The sequence below is a fragment of the Falco biarmicus genome, chromosome 7 (assembly GCF_023638135.1).
Source record: "Falco biarmicus isolate bFalBia1 chromosome 7, bFalBia1.pri, whole genome shotgun sequence".
NCBI classification, from domain to species: Eukaryota; Metazoa; Chordata; class Aves; order Falconiformes; family Falconidae; genus Falco; species Falco biarmicus.
The window spans coordinates 70,502,590-70,519,002 of record NC_079294.1 but is presented as its reverse complement, the minus strand read 5'-3'; the positions used below and the strand labels follow the sequence as shown (position 1 = coordinate 70,519,002).

The following is a 16,413-nucleotide window of genomic DNA, read 5'->3' as shown; positions in this document are numbered from 1 at the left end:
CCAGCACGGCCTGTCCTGCTGACGCTGCAGCTCTTCGTGGCTCCTGAACCGCTCTCCGGGGCGGCCCTCTGCCCGTCCCCGCGCTTCTTGGGAACGGCGGCTCCGACCAGCTCTGCTGGCGCTCCCGGGGCTGGAAGCATCTCCGGTGCTCGGCCGGGCGCCCGCTGCCCCCAGCCAGGCGGTGGCACTTCCAGCAGGGCCCTGGCGCGCGGCTTGGCCAGCACGTGGTGCCCGCTCCCAGCGCGGCGGTGGGCCCCGCCGCGCCTCTGCCGAGCTGCGAAGGAGAGTCCCGTTATTTCGGCTCTCGTAGCTACTTGGCAGAGGGGCGGCAGAGCGGCCCTCTGCCCTGCCCCTGCGGGAGAGCTGCCAGGCGAGGCTGCTGCCCGCTCGGCTCCGCTCCTGCCCGGCCGCCCTCGGGAGGCAACACCGTGGCGCAGCGGAACGCAAGGGAAAAGGCAAGCAGGTACAGGGCTACGCCTCTCCCCACCGCGGCCACGGAGCGTCCCACAGCCTGAGCAGCACGGGACGAGAGCTCGGGGCAGCTCCCGGCGCTGCTGCTGGCGGGGGGGCAACCGCAAACCACCACCATAAACCAGGAGCTATTTCCACAGCTGCTTCGCAGCTAAGCAAGCACAGAGACACGGCCGTGCTCCTGCCGACTGAGAGGCTGGGACCACGCGTGCATTTCCCATAGGGGTACAGTGCTGGGGGTCTGAGGACCTACTCAGCACCATCCTGCAGAGCAGAGCTCCCTGGCCAGCTGTTGAGATACACCACACAGGCTGTGGTGAACACACCTACTACAGGCTGTTCTGCAGGAGAAGGGAGGCAAAATCAGGTTACCACAGCAGAGCACACACGTGGCGGCGTGCAGGGAAGTGGTGTAAGCCAGGTAGCTGTGTCCCGAGGCAGCAATGCTCCTCCAGCAAAGCGCAGGAGTACACTGAGTCTGGGAAGCTTTCAAGTGCCCATGAGACCTGGATAGAAGCATCACGGCTGATCCACGGGCAGGTATCTGCAAGGAGGAACTGGATCAGCCCAGACCTCCAAGGCAAGCCTTGGCTTTGGCAGCACTACAGGTCAGCGACAAATCGGACTTCTCTCAACAAAAACAAGGCAAGCGGCAATCCCTCAGGCTCCCGGGCCTGCTGCTCCCCTGTGGCCAGCAAACAGAGCAGGCATCAGCTGGGCGGCACAGGAGCCAACAGACCTGGAGCACAGGGGCGGGGGGAACGGGCCTTTCACACAGAAACCCCCCGGGTCCATCACTTCTGCAGAGGACTCGGGGAGATAAGGGTTAGTAATCTGTGGGGAAGTGGCATGGCTCTGAGAAACCAGAGCAGATCAGCAAAACCAGGTCCCAGCACGGCGCTGCCACCGCCCTCCCTTAACCCGCTCTTTCAGTGTCTGCAAACGGCTGCGCCAGAGATGCCTCCGAGGCAGCAGCAGCAACGCCGAGGTCGGTCTCCTTTCAGCAGCTGGGGCTGCCCGGACCTGCCACGCCGATGCCCAGCGCCTGCATACGCCGTACAGCCCGACAGGTTCTCCAAGGACTTTGCTCGCACGTGCCGTGACGGGGACCTGTCACACTGCAGTCTACACGAGGCATCGCTGTACACCGGCTCCTCGGTGCGGACAGCTGGCGTTCCCTCCTCTTCTGCCACACGACCCCGACCCGTTTCTCTGTACGGCTTTCCCATTGCACACGGTCACAACAATTCGGGGAAAAAAGTTTTGCTTAGCTGCGTCTGCCAGGGATCTGACAAGTCCATCCCAGCGACTGCAGGCAAAGCTTGTGGCTACACCCAGCCCGCCACAGGGCCACGCAGCAGCCGCTTGTGCCTGTTGCTGCTTATGCAGCCCAAAGGCATTTGCAAGCGGCTTCCACACCAGCACAGATCTGAGGAGCCAGAACAGGCTTGGGCAGGATTAAGGCAAAAACATCGGCTCCTGCCATTGTATCCAGAAATTGTGCAACTGTCCTTTTTTTTCCTCCTTTGTGTCTCACAGCACTTCCCTACACCACCTTCTCTTCTTCGGAAAGGGCTTTGTCATTATTCACTGCTGCCACTAAGCCAAGAAAAACAGGGTAAAGGCACTGCGTAAGAGCAGATGGTCAGTGCTCACATTTCACAGCCCACTCTGCAGGTGTTCATTTGGAAGCGTTAGAGCATCATGAAAGACCACAAACTTATCAACAGGGGCAGCTATTAAGCAGCTCTTTTAAAATGAAGGGCACCTGAGAACCAGGCCCTCACCCCACAATCTTGGGCCATCGCTTGTGCTCCTCTCCACAATGACAGCTGGCAGTGGGCAATGCTGGGTCCAGCAGGGCAACCCCCCTGCCCAGCTGGGCCACAGCCTCCGCTCCATGACAAAACCAGGCAAATCCCGGCAGCAGACACAGCCCCCGTGTGTGGCAGCGATGCTGCTGCTGGGCTGGCGGCAGGTGCCTCGCGCTACCGACCCTGCGACGGCGGGACTGGGGCGCGGGCATTGCCTGGGGCACAAGCGGGACCTAGTGCCTTCCCTCCAGGAACGGAGGGACCTTCCTGTTCCTCCAGGTCCCCGACACCAACGCAAGCACGAAGCGGGCCCCTCTCCCAGTTTCTCCCAGACCTCGGCGCACAGCCGCACCGGAGCAGCCCTGCAGAAGGGGCCTCCTCCCAGCACAGCGCTGTGCTCCAGGCAGCTGTACGGCTGCTGCATCTCAAGTGCAAGTAAACATGACCTTTCTTAAGTACCCACGCTGGCAGCCAGGGATTATCAGCATGAGGAGGAGGATACCGTACCCAAAACACACTGGGAAGTGACGAGAAGGTGAGGACCAAGTGAAAGGAGCCAAACACGTCACCCTGGCATCTTCACTCTACCACAAACCACCCTGGAACCTGGGAAGCCAGGACCTTTTGCCCAGTATGACCAGTTCTTCTGTGGAAGTAAAAAAAAAAAAAAAAAAAAAAATAGAGGTATCTGGCCTTCCTGAGCAAAGCCCCGTGCCTGCGCACACACTTTGGTTGTGGCTTCTGCCATGGTTCCTCCTTCAGGACGCTGGGGCACAGGCAGGGCCGCTGTCCCGGGCACCTGCAAGCTCTGGCACGTGCACACCCTGCTGCGCCCGTCGGCATCAGAGACAGAGACACCAGACCCACAGCATAGATTTACTGTGAACACACATCATCACAACACAGCGTGGAAATCTTTGGGCACAGCTTCACAAAAACACAGAACCTAGCTACAGACGAACACGCAGACTTGTCCATAAATACAGGAGGCGCAGGAGGCACAGCCCCGGCCTGCACTCGCGGTGCGGCAGGGCCACCCGTATCAATCTTGCCCTCAGGCTTGTGCTCACAAGTCTTTTACATAAATATGCATTAAATACTTTTCATTTTATATATAATAAAGATTTCTCCTTACTGGTTTCTAATAATCCTGATTTGTTCAAATAGCAGTTTCTTTTAATTTCTGTCACCAAGACTTCAGAGCTGTACCCTGCCTGACCCTTGGGGACCAGAAAAAAAAAAAACACCCGTGTGTGTCCTCCCTGCCCACCTCTCAGGCTGGACCCCCAGGCTCCTGCCTGCCTGCCCCAGCCCAGCAGGAAAACGTCCAAGTCCACGCCAAAGAGACGTTTTCTTGCAAGCAGCGGTCTTGAACCCGATCCCCTCCATTACTCTCCTTCCCACACTCACTCAGAACGCTTTCTGCTCCTCCTAGTCTTTCTGCCATGGACTCTCTGGACCTGGTTTTGGTGGCCAGTGGTGGGAACTGGGAGAGGAAGAAGGAAGGAACAGAGAGGAGGTTGGTGGTCATGACAGATCCAATTAGTCTGGGCCCAGAACGCCTTTCTCTGAAGGCGACGGGCCAAAATTTCTCAAGGGAGCATCTGTCCCCTTTGGACTCACCACCCCAAATGCCTTGGCTGTACCATTCCTCTCACTGCCGTCCCGGCGAGCCATACAGCCCTTGGGAACAAACGCAGCCCCATGTCCCTGCTCCACGGAGGCGCCACAGCAGCACCAAGGCTGCATTTCTTGTTCGTTTAACAAGGCAGATGGGGCACTGCCTCTTGCCGAGTGGCGGATAGCTGGCTTGTGGAGGAGCCGAGCAGACTCTCCCACACCCCAGAGTCCTGTGGCCTTGGGACATGGCTTGTTCTGTGCTGCGGACAGCCAGCTGCATGAGGTGCTGTGCAGGAAGCTGGGCTGCCTCCAGGCTAGAAGCACGTGCAGTGTGCTGGCCCGCGAGCCACTAGTTCTGCTGATCCTCCCGACACAGCGGCTGCAGCTCCTCCACGCCTTCCTCAGGAGGCGGTGGCTGCACCTGGCACAGGTGACCAGAGAGAAGCTGGCCTGGCCGAGCACCATCCCCCAGCAGCTCCTTGCCCGTGTGCTCTGGGTCCAACCCCTCTCCCAGCAGCTCCTCTTCACAGGGCGCCAAGATCTCCTCGGACAGCCCCGCCTGATCCAGGCCAGTCATTCCCCCCGGGCGCCCCTCACCCGGTGCCACCCCCTCCCCAGCCAGCCTCGTATCAGACCCTGCGCCACACTCTGGGTTCCCTGTGTTACTTGGCTCTAACATTTCCCCAGCTGATTCCTCTTCATCCAGCTCCACCACGCTCTTCTCCTCTGGGTTAGGGTCCTTCTCCGCCAGCTCCTTCTTGCACAGCTCCAGGACCCTGCCCGGCTCTGGGCCCTTACTCCAGGTCAGGGTCTCGGGGGCACGTGGCTCTGCCACCGCCAGCCCGGCCGTGCCCGCCTCTGCACCCAGCCCTCCGCCTGGAGGCTGCCCCGCTTCTTGCTCGGGGGACTGGCTGCTCGGCTGCTCGTCGCCTTTCGGGGGACTGACGGAAAGTTTCTCAGTGAAGCTGAAACGAGCACAGTTGTCCACGGAGGTTGGGGAGGACGGGCCTGCACTGGAGACAGTGCTGGAGGGGCCACTGCTGTCTGCAAAGAGGAAGAAAAACCTTCAACATTTTGCTGGTATTCCCAAAACCTTCAACATTCCGTGGGTATTCCCAAAACTCTCAACATTTCGCGGGTATTCCCCCGGCCCAAAGCCTGGGCAGACCCGAGCTGTCGCAGTCCCACAGCACTACCATCAGCAGGGAGGGTCACCCACGTGCCACGCAACGCGGCCGGGGCGTGGAGCTGCTCTTGGGTGTGTTTCTGGCAGCTCAGCTGATGAAAACCCAACACAAACACCACAAGGACACCTCGTCACACAGCGCTATGCCGGCATGCAGCCAAGCGTGGGTTCTGCTGTCATTACAGAGCAAAATGGGAAGGGTGGTGCTGGGCTTTGAGCTGAAAAGCAGCTTCTTTTGTTCCCTCCTAATTATGGAACACACTCAGCTTCAGTGTTGCTCCTCTTGGTTCCTGACACACAAAACCCCCCAATGCTGAGCTAGAGTCACCACTGGAAGAAGAAATATTGCTTCTGCACTAACGCTTATTCTTGCCTCACATTGTACAATGAGCAAAACTAGAGAACAGATCTAAATTAGAGCCAGCCCAATAAAGGGAGGAGGATCAAACAACTGTTTCCAGCCAGATCAGTTCCCTGCCCTTGCTGCCTACACAAACACACGCTACTGCTGGCACAAGGGCTGTGCAGCTTGGAGAAGAGTAGGACTGCTCCTTCAGCAGCAGCATGACTTGTGTGAAGGCACTTGCTGTGCGACTGCTGGCCAACGCTTTCGCCTTCGAGCTCCAGTCAGTCTGCAAAGGCGACTAACAGCAGTCAGCAGCTCTGCAGAGGCTGTGACAAGCGAGGCCAGGAGCTGCAGAAACACACTGAAGTGAAGAACTGAATGCTCGGCTGTCCCATACAGAGCTCTGAGTGAGGCACGTACGTGGCTGGTTAGGGTAAGAAGGCACTTCCACATGCCAGCACTGAGTTGGCCACACGTCATGGAGAATCACAAAACCTGAAGTGAAAATGAAGGGCATTCAGGCCCTCCGTGTTCCAGTACACGGAGCAGAGGATGTCTGGAGAGACAGCCTCCACCCAGCAGCAGATGTCCCCGTGATATACAGTCCTACAGAGAGCCCCTTTTAGCATCTTTTTTGGAAGTTCTTTCTGGGGGCACACGACTACTTTCCCTTTTACCTATTTCCTCCTTCTGTTCCTGTTCCTCCAAGGGGAGAGCATAGAAACCCTGAGCACAAATACTTGGCCTCCACCATTTGGCACCCTTTACTTCCCTCCCTCACCATCGCATTCACCCTGATGAAGAAGGGAGCGCACTCACACCAAGGGGGCTTATCCGAACGCTGGCGCAACGGCAAAGAGGATGATGACAAGATCCGCTGGGACATAAAGGGGTCTCCTGGTATCTGGCTGCCAATCATTGAATCAAACAGAGCTTCGAGAGAAAAACAAAACACGCAGATCAGCACTACTCAGACAGACATCAAGGAATGGCTCGTAGCCCAGCAGCCAGGAGCAGGCACTCTGGGAGGAGCTCAGGAACAGTGCAAATCCAGAGCCATGCCTGTCCACCAGCTGCGGGGAATATGAGGCCAAGATTTCCCGAGCTGGAGTTTGTATCCACATCACTGTACTTGTCAGCTACAGACGGACCTGACCCACTACTTGTCTCTCAAGCAAGCGGCCTAGGGTGGCTCTGGGCTGGATCCATAGCTCACTCCTGGGCTCGAACACCCTGGAACAGGCTTCAGGGACTGTGCTTATTGCCAGCCCTGTCGGGCTGAGCTGTCCTGGTAACGTAAAAGACAAAGTTCTCCCTGCCTCAACTGCTCTGGTTACCCAGCGCCAAGCCCACCTCACCAGTACCTGCAGTAGACTGGACATGCGATTCGCTGCAACTCTTGCACACAGCCGTCAGGAACTCGTTGACCTGTCGCAAAGAGAGGGAGTTGTGCAGGGTCTCCAGGGGATAAATGGTGGGAACCATGGAACAGCCTTCAAAACCTGGAAAGAAACCCAATCAGAAAATGAATAGAGCAAACAGCAACCGAAATCCATGCAGGACCGCTCATGGCTGGAGGAGCTGGGCAGTCTGGGAATCAAACAACAGGCACACTCAGGCCTAAGGTCACCTCTTGGAGGCCAAGAAAATCGCCACTAGGCAATCACATGCAATAACAGACCTGAAAGCAAGCATCCAGGCACACGCAGAAGGAGGGGGAAGAGGAGGAAACCTGTCTAGCAGCAGCCGTGTTTGCTGCAAAGCCTGTGACCCTTTTGCTAAAATAGATGGTTGTGATGGAGAACTTGGCACGGTGCCCACACTTTACAGAAGCCAAACAGAATTTGAGTGAAGTCAACAGAATTTCCCGCAGAAGGGCTCCCACCGCTAGTGACACCCCGCATGGCGCACAGTCCGCCCTCCCCCCCCCAGCACGGTGGTGCACACTGCTACAGACGCGGGGAGCAGCAGAACCTCCCTCTCTCACAGCAAGACCCTTCAGTGTATGCCCGACAGGCCATATCCCAAGGAAGGGGTGGGACACAGCCCGAGTTACTTGTCCCCTTAACAGACATCACTGCCAGCAAAGCCAGAATTAGCAGAAAGGTATCTCAACGTGTAACAGACACTTGCTCAGAGCTATGCTGCGTCACAACTGCTCACGATAAATTCTTTGCTACTCAAACCAGTGGAATACTATGGCAAAGCATCTTCCTCTTCATCCAAACTTCTCGGCGATGGTTTGTGGAACCAAGCCAACCTGAAACTGCCAGAGGAGCAAGGAAGGAACAAATGAGTCTCTGGTCATATGGGAAAGATGCCTCCTTCTCCTCTGCACCTCTTGACTTTAAAGCCCTCTAGACTCCTTAAGCTTAGGCTTCCCATTCTGTGATGTCTCTGTCCCTCCAAGGAGCTCAAAAAGACCCCAGGAAGGAACTGGGTTTGTTCCTACAGAGAAAGGAAATCACTCTTGATCTAGTACTGCGTCAGGATTTCTGCCCAGCACACTGATGGGCTAAACTCAATCCCTGCAGCTTGACAGCACCTAAGGAGAAGACCTAGAGCACCTGAATTATCTGCTAAGTGTTCCAGTCACCTCCGGGAGAGTCTCGGCTCCAATCCACTCACCTAACCCGTTTCTCCAAGAGGCAAGGAGCAGGAGCCAGCAGATGGCATTTGTGGATTCACATGCAGTATGAGAAGGCTGCAGACCTGATCATCTCTAGTTTGCGATGCTGCAGGGACGTTCACTGTCATACGGCTACTGGAGATAAAGAACCCTCCAGACAGCCCAGAGAGGCTACCTACACCACCAAGGGCCTACAGACATCCATTCAAGACCCGGAGGACAACAAATCCTTGGCTACAATGAAGGACTGTAGAAAGACACAAGAAAAATATCATACTCCTCTGTCCCTTGCCGAGAGGTCCTTAGAGTGGAAGTCCTGAATAAGGAAGGGTGTCTGTTCAGTATTTTCTCACAGGCATTCTGGGAGGCAGAGCTAAAGGAAAATGGGGAGGGCAAGCCTTAACAAACAGCCGTGTGGAGATGGTGGTGGAGCACAGTACGAGCCTAATGTCGCTTCCCAACAGAACCTGGCTGAGGGGCCGAAGTTGTCTCAGCTATTGGCATCTCCAAAGAAAAATAAGTTTGAACATAACATAGGGCAAAACAACGCAGTTACAAGACACATCGTAGGCACTGATGGGGGTCTGAGTGCTTGGGCACTCCTCTAATAAAAAGAGGAAATGAAAAGTCCAGCATTAAAGGAAACACGGGACATGGACAATGTTACGGATGTGGAACGATACACCCATATCCCTGAAGTGCCAAATGCCAGCTTGCAAGGCTCTGCTCAGCACTGTGCCACCTAACCAGTCTCAAGCAAGTAGAGAAAGAGGCAAAAGCTTCCCTTCTCAATGTGAAACATCAGTATTTTCAAGAAATCCCTCTCACTCCTGTACGGCAGCCCAGTTCCCTGCACACCTGCCCTGCCCTGCTTAGCTGCTGGGGGCAGTTTGACAGCACCGCAGCCAGGGCAAAGCAGAGGTTCCCACCACAGCCCGCGACCCTGACGCGTGTCGCAGCAGCCGCCGGAGTCCCCGGGGAAGGCTCTGACACTGCCACACCACATGCATTCAGCAAAGAACTGACAACTTTGGGAAGGGGCAGCAAAACCAGAGCAGGAGTGCAAACCGCAGGAACCCTGCCAGCCTGACAGTCACCCGGTGCTGACTGCTGGGCTCCTGCCGATGCTTCCCAAAACTTTTCCTGGGACTGGCAGGGCAGGAGTCTGTGATACAGACACCGGCACAAGAAATTAGACAGAATTCCATTCATTTTGTACCAACATCAAGCAGCAGCAGCCCACAGAGGAACAAGTTGTTTTTCATTTTGTTCAGGTTTGACTATGCTAGCTGCATTAGGGATGCAGAAGGCAATCTGCTTCCTCCAGAGTTAGCTCTGCCCCGCAAGGAGGGGCACGTGGTGGGGGGCTGCAGACCAAAGTAGCTAAAAATGAATCCCAAAGTCAACTGTAGCCTTCTCTGGGCAAGAAGTACAGCTGGTCATGTCTCCAAAATTTTTCTTCAGTAAAATAGGAAGAAACCATCTATTAGAGTAAAGAAAACAAGCTCTGGTTATGGGAAAAACCCTAAAATACACAAGGCAGAGGAGTCTGCTGAGGATGTATTCTTTTGGAGACTGTGTGTGATGTGGGGGAGCAGCTATGGGGGAATGTCCACTTGGAATCAGTAACGCAGCAGCATCCTGAGCCAGCAGCAGAGAGACTGGTGCTGCCTGCAGCCACTCTGCCGCTGAGAGCACCGGAGGTACAATCCCGCTGGAGGATTACAAGTCCTGTTTTGTCTCTCCCAGGGATGCTGATGCCAAGGCTGAAGGCCCACTCACATTACAGCTGAGTTAATTATGTTCCGGTCTGAGCGCTTCTCCCTGGAGCTCCAGGTTCTTGGCATGTGCACGCTCTACTGCTCCCTGTCAGAGTCCGCTTGGCGTGATCAGGGTTATGGAGAAGTCTTCTGCACGTTCAAGGAGGCAAGTGACTCTCCCCCGAGAGCCAGGCTGTTCCAGAGCTGCCTAGTGCCGACACACAGCACTTCATAAGAGCATTAAGGAGGGGATTTGGGTGTAAGGGGCCTTTTGCAGAGATCACCTAGCACACTACACCAGATAAAGCAAATGGAGACCTGCACCTGCCTCGCACCTCCCAGCTAAACCAGAGAATCCCAGACTGCCAGGAGACTCCAGCAGGCTGAAGGGACACAAAGAACTCTTGTGAACAGATGACCTCAAAGAAAGAGCTAAGAAGTGCCACCTTCTTACCTGGACTACACAATGATGAATTCTGAAACAGCCAACACCTACTTTATGATTGCATGGCTTGAACACCAAGCAAACCCAGCACAGCTCTCTGAGCGAGCCCTGTACGCTGTGTTACCCCACTGCTCTTTCGCTGCGGGTCTAACAGGTATGTTCATCTGTTTAGCTGCATTTCCTTCAGTCACCCTGAGGTCTGAAAGAGAATTCAACCAAAGGTGTTTGCAGCAGAACTAAAATAAGCAGATTTTTATACTGGGAAAAGGGAAGAACAAAGCGGGGAAAAAAAAGACCTTGAATTCATTTGCATCATCTTGGTTACTGCAGGAGATGTCCCAGTCTAAACCCTCAAGAGGAAATCAATACAATCTTATTAAAAGGAAACACCTAATTTCAATCAAGGTCCCACAGTTTCCTAAATTTTATGTATGTGCCAGAGTGACAAGAAGAAAGCTTCCTGTGTAGTATGAGCTGAGAAAGTTGAGTTTATACGGATCACGTGCCCCGCACCGAATGAAATCAGTGGCGGTGTGATCACCCTCGGAGCTGGCAATTCAGCAGATCACCAGGAGCCAACAGACCTCCTGGCTAGTGGGCACAACAAAGGAGCAGCCTTCAAGTAGTCCACACGGCACGTTCCTCAGCTTTACCAAGACTGAACTGAGGTCCCAAAGACAGCAAGCTTCTCTGCTAGCAGAGTGGAGTTGTTAAAAGAGAGAACGTACTCACTGCTGCAGCAGGCTGGCAAGTAGAAAGCAGCCAAAACCTTGCCAGCCAACAGAGAGAGAGCCCAAGGAAGACTCAGGTGAGAAGACTTTCTGGTCTGAAGCAATCCTTTTTGTGTATTATATTTTTGCCTAATTGTTCCAAACATTATTAGCACAATTTGCCAGGTTGCTGCCCGGCTCTCCAGCTGCGAACCCCACACCGGAGCAGAGAGGGTGCCTGCTCCTTTCTAACACAGATCCTGAAAGCAACGAGCAGACCGAGGGCACCTGGCACATCCCCAAAAGGTCTGCACGCCAAAGGGCCGCACGCCAGCATTTGGGGAGTGAAGAAGCACTTGCCCAGCCTCAGCAGAGATTCTGAAGGGCATGAGAGAAAGCGCACTCAGCAGCTTCCCCTCTAGCATGCTCAGTCGGTCCAGCCTTATGTTGTGGGGAGAACTGAAGTATGCCACGTGTATATTTGCATATGTTTAGGTATGCATACACAATGCTTACAGGAACTAGGATTTTTGCTACCCAGCCTTTCTAAATCTAAGCCTGTACAGTCAGCCTGAAGGTCTGTCCTCGTTCAGCACCTCTGCCCACAGTGCCAGAGGCAGCAATGAATGAAGGGCTACAGGGGCGGACAGCTGCAGCGACCCTTCCCCCCAGCAGCTCCCCAAACCGCAGTGACCTACAGCTCAGAACTGCTCTGAACCTGAGATGTCTCCTCCATAATCTCCAGCTTCCCCTTGAGCCCAGTTAAGCTCCCAACACCCCCACGTACTGCGGGGGAAAAAATCCCTTCTGGCTGAAGCTGCTTCTGCTTGCTCTGCTAGAAGCCTCCCAGGTCCTGTGTGGGAGCAGGCACTGACCGCAGGTCCCCCACCCCACTCCAGCCCAGTCCAGCCACCACCACCACCATCCTTCCCAGACTGCACATTCCTGCCTTCCCCACATCGTACGAAGTGGTGATGGTCGGATCAGAGCCCACCATTTATATATGCATTTGGGGCTGTTTCCCCTCATCATTTAATGTATTTACACTGAACATCAACTGCTGGTTTACTGCCCGCTCGTTATCACAGAGCCATCCCCTGTTTCTCCACAGCTGCCCTCCAGCTTCCGTACCACTGTTACTTATTACCACCATGGACTGACCTCACACTTCTTTTCCCCAGCTATGACCACACAGAAAAGCACAGGCTGCCAGACAGGCCGCTTCAGGGCTCCACCGTTGATCCTTGCAGCTATGGATGCCAACTGCATACTTTTAACTCTCTGATTTTATCTTCTAATTCATGTTTTCTTTGTGTGGATATGGTTGAAAGCCAAGAAAGTGCAGATAAGAGTATGTAGTTCTCACAAGGGGGGGGGACACCTGTGCTCTCAGCTGCAGAGACCAAAGAAACATTTGCTCTGAGAAGAACTCCAGCAGGAATTCCAACCGTGCTAATTAACTGTGGGCCTGATGACAGCCAGAAAACAACAAGAACGAGCTCACTGATCACAGAGATCTGATTCCCACGCAGAAAGGCTGCCGCACCGAGGTACACAGCTCATCCATTTGGCTGCACTGGGGCAGGCTGCACCACCCAGCACCACCCAGCACCGTGCTGCAATATTTGGCGAACCACTGCCCAAAGCACCGAGTTCCTTCCCTCTCCCTACCAGAGCTCACAGGAGACAGCTGAGATCTGCAGCAGGGGAAGCTCAGCTTTGGCTTTAGAGCACTCTGCTGTGTTCCAGCATCTCTTCCCTTGAAGCAATTTTGCTCCTCTTTAGTATTTGTTGCTAGGAGACTGAGGATTGTCCTAATTATATATGAAAAGCAACTGCCATCTCCAAATTACCTACTTGACAGAAAGGGCTGTATCAAGAAAAAACAGACTGCGTAAGAAAAATTTCATTTTCCAGGTTCTGAAAACCCCTTGATGCTATTGCTTCACTACATGACAAGCTATAGTGTCTCTGCCCCACCTGCCTATGGGTCTGAAGGCAAAAGGAGGCCCATGCATCACACCACACAGCTCAGCAAGCCACATGCACCAAGCAGGTTTTATGGTGCAAGATAAACATCAACAGCCGGCCCTAGCTAGCTGTCCCCCTCAGAGAGGAATCCTTCTACTTGTCTTAGAAGCGCTGAGACCTCAATGCATCAGACTTCCCATCTGTGCCAGAGGCTGAAAAATACCAGAGAAACAAGAGCAAGCTTTGATGTATAATGCTGATCTGATTCAATGCTGAAATCGCCTACCTCTTCCCATCAGAGACGACACGCTGCGAAGGTCCTGAGGCAGAACAGATGCCATGCAATGCAGCCACGCAGCAGCTCAGCTCCTGCCCTATGTTAACTTGGTCTCTCTAGAAACAACACAGTCCCACAGGAACTCGCTTCCCCGAAATTTCCACAGCAAGTTCACTCTGCACGTGACAAGCTGCAGCACCTCCTCAATCCTCTTTCTTCCCAGACTCTTACTATTCACTCTGGCTCCTCCGTTAGTAACGGGGCACCTCATGGCACCCCACTGAGACCTGCACTGGGCTGTAATGTCAGCAGGGCATTGTATCAGTAGAAGCTCAGCATCTAACTTGAAGGAAGCTTAAGGGCTTACCCTGGCTAAAGGAAGGAGGCAACGAACAATTGCCAGAGATGGAAAGAGCACAGTTACAGCCACACGAAGAGCCCTGGCTCCACGTGGAAAGGCCACTGCCCAAGGCTCCAAAACTGCCGGGTGCGACAGCCCACACAGCTTGCTGCAGCAGCCGCCCAGAGATTTAAGGGATGCAGTGAGGGAAACGCTTTCCTTTTTTAGAAGCAAAGCATAGTTTGCATTCTCAAGCAGACAGTGGTCTGTGCTCAGCTACAAGAGCATGGGACCAAGGCAGCTGCAGCGTGCAGTACCGTAAAGACACTCCAAGTCATCCTGCCCTGAGATCAGCCAGCTCCTGAAGAGACGCAGGTGGTAGGAGCACTGCTGCAGGTGATGGGCTAGAGTGGCATCCAGGGAGATGTTCCGGCTCGTGGCACAGTCAGAGGAAAAACGGCGCAGCAACTGGGCAACGTGGTGGTGCTCAAACGCATCTGGAGGAAAGGGGCCACAGAGAGTGAGAGGAGAGGGGCAAGCGCAGCTGTGGATAGAGAAATTGTGGAGGTGTGCGGATGGAGCTGCCAGCACCAGGGACGCTGGGTGGGAAAGACCCACACCACAGGCTGAAGCCCAGCCCCCCCGCCACGAGCAGACCAGGGACACCCTCAGCTCTAACACCCCAGGCACATCGCAGCAGGCAGCCTCCCCCCAGCCCAGCCTTCGCCACACGCAGCGGCAGCCCCTGAGCAGCGAGGTTTTGTCTTTGTCAGTCTGCCAAGCCACTACATTTTAGGATATGTTCCAAGCCCAACACAGTTCAGGTTTGGCTAGATAAGAAGGTCAGGCTCACGTTCACCCTCCCTCAGCCGAGACAAGAAACCCAGGCTGCCAACAGAGCGCTCCGGTCCTGGGGCCGAAGGCAGCCAGCCACGCCGGCACACGAAGGACAGCAAACGGCCCAGCATCAAACAACCAGAGGCTGCGAAAGGGATGCCGGGTTTCGAGCAGGGTTTGACTGACAACGTAGTGCTTAGAGCATCGAATAGAGAAGGCACAGAAGGGCTGCCCTCCCCTCTCCGGACTCTCAGAACAGCCCTGTGCAATCTTCTGCGATATCCGTGCATGGCAGACAAGATGCTAGCATGCAGGCATGTCTTCTCCACGTATAGAGCCTCAGGACTCATGCCATGCTCCCAGGACGCACGAGACCAGGGCATAAACCACCTGGCCTGATGCTGTGCTCGGCCACTGCTCTGGTTCACCCCTCCCATTTCACCGCAGAGGCAGCTCTTCAGACACAAAATCCGGATTCAGAGCTGTGAATAGCTTTTGCATTCTCAAGCAAGTGGTTCATGTGGCTAAACATCCTTCCTGCCTGACTTCAAGCTCACCCCTGCCGGACCTCTGTCTTTGTTTTCCAGATTAAGGAGCACTTTGCCATTAGAAACATCCACTGGGTTCTTGGGGGGAAAACCTGATGCCCAGTTTCACTTCACTGTATTTGGGGTGGGGGCAGTTGCTTCGTCGTGTGGCTTAGGGAAGGCTGCCGCTTGGTACAAGTTTTGCTGGTAAGATAGAACAACACATCCTGCTGACATACACCACGTGAGCTCAGATGGTATCCAGACATACAAACAAATCGAGCAGTTGGCCACTCTGCGAAAAACAAAACCAAGCAAACACAGAAAATAGGTTGCCCTCAGTTATTTGATATTATAAAGCCGCATTTAGCTGCCCCTTCCCCTTTCATCTTTCCCAAAATTTTGGTCTTCACAACAGTCTTCTGAACTTCTTTCACCTTCCAGATCACGCAGAGCAGAGTATCTTCGTATTTACTAAGCGACAAGATTGCAGAAGCATCCTTGATCACTTAAGACAGAAATAGTTAACCCGGTACCTTCCAGTGATCTGCTTTGGTGCTACCTTGTCACAGCAGCAGGAGCCAAGAGGTAGCAGCGGTGCTGTGAAACCTTGTCAAAAGGTTCTGGGCAAGACTCAGATAACAAACACTAGTTCAAGGCACCTTCTACAACAGAGCTAGTGGTGTTTCACCTCAAAAGACTCACACTTCAGGTGTCAGGTTAGCAGCAATATGAAGCAGAGGCAGCGAGTCAACAGAAGCACAGTCAGAGGTCCTTTACCGAGCCTTCCCATAGCTACGAGCAGGACCGGAGTGAAGCAGGTTCCATCCCCCTGGATGGATCCCTTCCTACCTCAGGAGGTGGCAGGCCCCAGCCAGCACGTCCACCATGAGCAGACGAGTCAAAGCTCTTGGAAAGACACCATTGCCAGGATAACTTCTGCAGGAAAGGCAAGCCTACTCCCACCAACATCTCCAAGGGATCACCCTAACAGACAACTTTGCCAGGGAGGCCAGGAGGTTACCAGTACTCCTAAAACGACTGTGCTGAGGAACACTGTGCGCAGAGGGAATGCTGCCAGCACCTCCTCTCCCACCACAGACTGAGCTCTTCCAGGCGACACACGGGCAGCCTCAGGCTATCCTTGTTTCTGTACTGCACATCTGCATTGTAGAAACCAAGGACCTAAGCTGCTGATGCTCTTAGGAGTGGATATTCCCCCCCTCCCCAAATCCAAGAGTATTCTCCCCCCAACCCCCAACCCCACAAAAGGGAGCGTGAAAGAAGGCCTTAATGTCAGCAGTGGAATTAAAGGCTGCTTTAGGAATCCACTCGCAGAGCCACTGCTCTTGCTTTTTCACCTGGGACACAAATGCCTTGGGGGACAGCAGAGGAACCACTGAGCGGTAACAGAGGATGAATGGACACGTTAGTCACAACAAGACAATGGGGGAAGGTGAAGCATGTTTGGACACCAGAT

General features: G+C 54.3%; 1 protein-coding gene across 14 annotated transcripts in view; it reads right to left on the bottom strand.

The window, feature by feature from the left end:
- Positions 1-3,146: 3,146 nt before the first annotated feature.
- PPIP5K1 (diphosphoinositol pentakisphosphate kinase 1) overlaps positions 3,147-16,413 on the bottom strand; it is a 48,599-nt gene continuing 35,332 nt past the window's right edge. For 11 of the 14 annotated variants that reach the window (XM_056346422.1, XM_056346421.1, XM_056346418.1 and 8 more), the window contains 3 exons: positions 6,802-6,939; positions 6,257-6,370; positions 3,147-4,949 (listed from right to left, as the gene is read on the bottom strand). In XM_056346422.1, the coding sequence (XP_056202397.1) occupies positions 4,255-4,949; positions 6,257-6,370; positions 6,802-6,939 (947 nt within the window). In that variant the 3' untranslated portion in view covers positions 3,147-4,254. Of the gene's footprint in view, positions 4,950-6,256; positions 6,371-6,801; positions 6,940-13,886; positions 14,067-14,234; positions 15,229-16,413 lie in introns of those variants that run through there. The other 3 variants (XM_056346429.1, XM_056346432.1, XM_056346431.1) reach the window with 3 other exon arrangements.